This window comes from Sinocyclocheilus rhinocerous, unplaced genomic scaffold (assembly GCF_001515625.1).
Source record: "Sinocyclocheilus rhinocerous isolate Xijiao unplaced genomic scaffold, SAMN03320098_v1.1 scaffold742, whole genome shotgun sequence".
NCBI classification, from domain to species: Eukaryota; Metazoa; Chordata; class Actinopteri; order Cypriniformes; family Cyprinidae; genus Sinocyclocheilus; species Sinocyclocheilus rhinocerous.
Window position 1 is genome coordinate 1,518,424 of NW_015641116.1, and position 5,100 is coordinate 1,523,523.

At 34.3% G+C, this 5,100-nt stretch overlaps 1 protein-coding gene across 4 annotated transcripts in view; it reads right to left on the minus strand.

Annotated features, from left to right (window-relative positions):
* Window positions 1-5,100, minus strand: part of LOC107754693 (tetraspanin-18-like) — a 34,569-nt gene that overhangs the window by 14,075 nt on the left and 15,394 nt on the right. For 2 of the 4 annotated variants that reach the window (XM_016571253.1, XM_016571254.1), the window contains exon 2: window positions 2,429-2,514. The exons of 1 other annotated variant lie outside the window; for it this stretch is intronic. In XM_016571253.1, the coding sequence (XP_016426739.1) occupies window positions 2,429-2,431 (3 nt within the window). In that variant the 5' untranslated portion in view covers window positions 2,432-2,514. The remainder of the gene's footprint in view (window positions 1-2,428; window positions 2,515-5,100) is intronic. One more of the 4 variants, XM_016571255.1, reaches the window with a different exon arrangement.

A 5,100-nucleotide genomic window follows, 5' to 3' on the forward strand; every position in this document is an offset into this window, starting at 1 on the left:
GTTAGTACAAAAATAAGATAATTATATATTTCACAAAAAAGGTAATATTTTTCTTATAATTTCAGTGCATTATAAATTAGATGTAGTGTGCTATTTCTAATCTTTCAAGTTTTGTCCAAAAATCCTCACTATGACAATGGAGAGAATAACAAGTCTGAAAACCACACAAAAATGATAGTACATGAACATTAACATCCTCTGGGTGTTACCATGTTCCCAGCTCTAATTACTCTGAAAGGAAAGGAGGCTGTTAGTGTTGGAGGGCAACTGAGTGCTATCTGCTAACTGATAGACAGTGAACTGTGCTGTTCTTCTCTGTCTCTAGAGGATACCAGTCACAATCTGAGAGTAAGACATCTGCCAAAATACATCTAGTACTTTCGAGGACATGCTGAGAATGATTCACACATGTACATGAGATTGGGTGGATGTCTGGTTTCACTGGTGGAAAACAAGGGAATTTCAGGTTTATATTTGCAAATGTTCGCTTTTTAATAAACTTTGAGATTGCCAGACACCCTTTTGGACATGAACATGAAAAAACTTTACAATTAGCAATACTGAATGTCTGTTAACACCCTGTTGAGATCAGGTTTGACAGACTCAGTGAGCCAGAAGTAAAAAAGAGCAAAGCTGGAAGAAGTATTGATTAAAAAAAAAAAGCAGCAGGAAACCTTCTCGCACAAATACTTTATATAATACTCTTGCACCATCTGCTCTAAATACTAACAATAACATGAATGAAGCCATGCAGAACAGTGTTAAAACACTTCAGACTGAGCCTCTGTTTTGAGAAAGTTTAGTATACTGGTGTTCAGGCTCCTTCACATTTTTGCACTTCCAAAGGAAGGAAGAGGAAAGCACTAGACAAAACAAGTGTTAACAATGTTGCTATTTTATGGCATACAAATCCAGAGATTAAATTGACCCTTGTTCTTCTTGTATATTCTCAGAGCGGCTGAATTCAGTAAAAAAATAAAAAAATAAACATGTACTCAGCATGAGAACAAGACATTTGTTTAGTGTGGGAATGTCTGAAGTTGCTGATAGTGGAAACCATGGCAGTCTCCATTAAAAACGTCTTTTCAGATTTCTCAGAACTAGACGCTTACAACACTTTCAAATGGAAAGTCTAGAGTCTGTTCTCTCTTAGCTGTAAGTTTCTTTTTCAAGATTACAGGCTGAAGGCAACTGCCACTTCTTTGCATATAATGTATATAACTAGGAAAAATTTCATGCAAAACCTTCCGTAACTAAAACATCTTAATCCTGTAAAAACTGAGACATAAAATAATAGTCAGGGAAAAAAATAATGGAACAGTTTATTGAAACTTTAGACAAAATATATTTTGAAAAATGTCATTCTTTTTATTATATTTGATACATCAGGCTTTTATAGCTCATTAAGTCTGATACAGGAACACATGGAGCTCATACTCGAGGAAAAAAAACTCTTTTAGAATTTCAGAGAAAAAAAACTTTTATTTAGAGGCCCAAACTGAGCTGAAATATACAATTTGGTGCAGATGTTGTAATTTATATGAATGAATGATGCATTTATATAGCGCTTTATTGTGTATTGTTGTACACCTATGGGTAAAAAGTAAGAAGAAGTTCTGAGATAACATAAAATGGCCTTTTGCTTAGTCTGAACTATCAATCAGAGGGCAGAAGGCATGTAGAACATTGCGTACAACAGCAATGTTTTGATTATGCTGACAATTTAGCAGCCAGAAATTTGTGCCGCACACATAATACAGTAAGCTTTATAGGGTTAAAGTCGCCATGAAGTCAAAATATACAATTCTTATTTTTTTTTTAATGTTATAATAAGCAATAAGTTTGCCCAACAGCCAGACGAGTTTCAATCCTTCTCCTGCAGCAACCTGTTACTCACATAAAATGATTGCACTTGAAAACAACAACAACATTCAATCAATTCCCATTAGACAAAATCAAGTCCTGCCATACATTTTTTTTCTTGTTCGAAATGCCACTTCACTTGAATATACTTCACAATAGGGAAGAAAAGATTATCCCAATTTTCTCTTTCATGCCAGCTTTAAATGATTAAGAGGAGCATTTACCATTATACTGTCAATATGGCTTGACAAGCATCAGAGACAAACTATTGATTCTTCCAAGAAATTGTTAAAGGAGATGGACAGTGTACTAAATTATATTGGGGAACACTGTGAAACCAAGATCAAAATAGCAACCGGTGGATGATGAGGGTTTTGTGAAAGCACGATTCCTTAGATGGATGGTTGTAGCATTAGTGGTTGTGATACACAACAGGTTGCATTCCCAGGTTTAAATGTGGGGTTAAAATTAAGAAGCAAGTGAATGTTAATTTGCATGCTGACCTTAGTGGCAAGAGCCATCAGATTTTGATGGCATGATTAAAAATGATCAAAAATCACCATACCATATGTACCTGTAATTGTCTCTCCCTTCCAGCTGATGGCAAGAGTGATGCTTTTCAGAGATCTGCTTCACACTTCTTCTCTGAGACTGTGGATAAATGTGCATAAAATAAAATCATTATTTCAAATGGCACGCTCTTTCAAATGTTACTTATAAATGTCATAAAATACCTTTATTGAGACCTCCTACTCTCAGCTCTCTTTAAAGCTTGCAACCATCTTGCTATTAGTGTTCATGTATGCTTTTAGTGCTCCTAGTGTGAACAGCTAGATGTCTGCTTAGATTTCTTCTGCAACAACAAGAGCATCCAACTAAGACAAAGGCCTCGTGCTTATAATCTGACCAGTGACCTTGAGAACAATATGAATGAACAATGTCTTCACTCACAAAAAGAAAGGCCCTCACAAGCAGTTTCTTCAGTTTAACCTTCAAGCTCGAGGATGCTTCACATGCACAATTCTTCAGAGAAACAGAATATCATTAACACACTGATTATCAACTAGGAGGCCACACAACTGAAACAATATAAGGCACTTGTGTTCTGAGTACTTAATGCACTGTGTAGAAAACTCTTTGTCAATCTGTACCATCTGAGCGCAGAGCATCAAGAGCAGATTAGCCATGGTGGGGAGTTCGTATAGGGCATGCAGCTAAGGGACTGAAACGTTTATCTGTTTCCATGGAAACAAACAGAGAGGTAAATGGAGTACCAATAAAATGTTGCAGGAAACTGAGGTGCAACCAGATCACATCAAAGTGTGTTAAAATGAAATGCTCAGGAGAATCAGAATGGGGAGGCAAAGGCAAAGCTGAAGTTGATCAGACAGGCAAATTGCTATGTTTCTGCTTTGAAAAAAAGTAAAATAATAAATATTAATAATAAAAATTAAAAACAAATTACACAAAAAATTTGTTGCTAAAATATCTATATTTCTATAAAATATCTCTAGAAAATCTCTCTGTATATATATATAGTCCACCTCTATAAAATTATAACCTGACATATATTCTGTAAAAAAAAAAAAAAAAAAGTAATAAAAAAACTTATATAATTTATATTTTCATTATGTAAAAAACATGCCATACATTTTACTAACTAAATTCAAGAATGCATTTTCCTGAATAGGTTTGATATTTTTAACAAAATTCCAAACCAAACATTTTCCTGAACATTAATTCTGCTCCCCAGCCATATTGATCTTTGCCTGTACTGCAGCTGTTGCACAGTGGAGTTACATCCTCCAGGAGCCGTTCAATTCTGCGGGCTCCACAGCCTGCCATGCTTCACAAACTGTGAGAAATGATGAGTGAGAAAGAGCGGCACATTAACTTTACCATGGCTGGAACACAGTGTGATGACTAACAAACCAGCACTCATTACCAAGACCTGTTTCCAGCTGTCATAAGGGCTACAATGGTAATTCAAAGTATAATTTAATAAAAGTGAATCTGACTGTTTTGATTCAGTTCAATTAGGCAGAAAACATGTCAGCAGCTCAACTGAGGAACGTTTGTTTTTCTGTTATTTAATATACAAAATTATATACCATAATATTAATGGACAGAAAAAGTAGCGTAATGTAATGCAAATATATGGGTCACTGTGCATATTCAATTTTTATTTGTATTGTAAATTACTGAAATGAATGTATTATAGCTTGGTTGGTTAAAAAAAAACATACTTTGTAAAAGAGATGAGCATTGTGCTGATATATTCTGTCCTGTTACCAGAAAAACAGAAATATATTTTTCAAAGTATGAGTACTAAAATGAGAGTGTGTGATATTCCCTTTAAAAAAATAGGTGCTTTTTAGATTGCTTATGGAATATATGACCTGTCACACCATGTGACAGATTCAGGCTATGTCCTAGAACAATGTGACAAAACAGAGCAAACTGTTAATGGGCTGCACGGAACTTTTTAGACAATAACTGGACAGAAGGAAGACAAATCATCCTTGTGCAACAAAAAGTAACCCATATTATACTAATTCCCTCAAGACCAGTGCTAATTTAATATTATTTATATACTTTTATAGTATTTGTTAATATTTTAATTAGCTTTTAAAAAAAACTTCAGTTTTATTCTTAATTTTACTTTGTTTTATTAATTTTATGTGCTTTTGTCATTTTTATTTTTTTATCTTTTAAATCTCGCTTTATTTTGTTTTAATCAGTTTTAGTAATTTTAGTACTTCAGTTTGAACAAATTTCAGCTAGTTGCCAAGGCAATATTTCTATATTCAATATTTCTAATCAAGTTTTTTAAGTTTAAGTGTTTCATCTAATATTTGTTTAATATTTTTAGCTTTATTTAATTTGGCAAAAATTATTTAAAGGGTTAGTTCACCCAAAAATGAAAATTAGCTTGCGTTTTACTCACCCCCGAGACATCCTAGGTGTATATGACTTTCTTCTTTCAGACGAATCCAGTCGGAGTTATATTAAAAATTGTCCTGGCTATTCCAAGCTCTATCATTGCAGTCAGCGGGTGTTGCAGTTGAACAGTCCACAAGTCGTCAAATAAAGCGCGCGCATCCATAAAACGTGCCTCACACGGCTCTGGGGGGTGAATAAATGCCTCCTGTGGTGAATCCATGCATTTTTGTAAGAAAAATATCCATATTTCAAATGTAATAAACACTTTTTTCTCACTTCCGCCATCTGTCATAC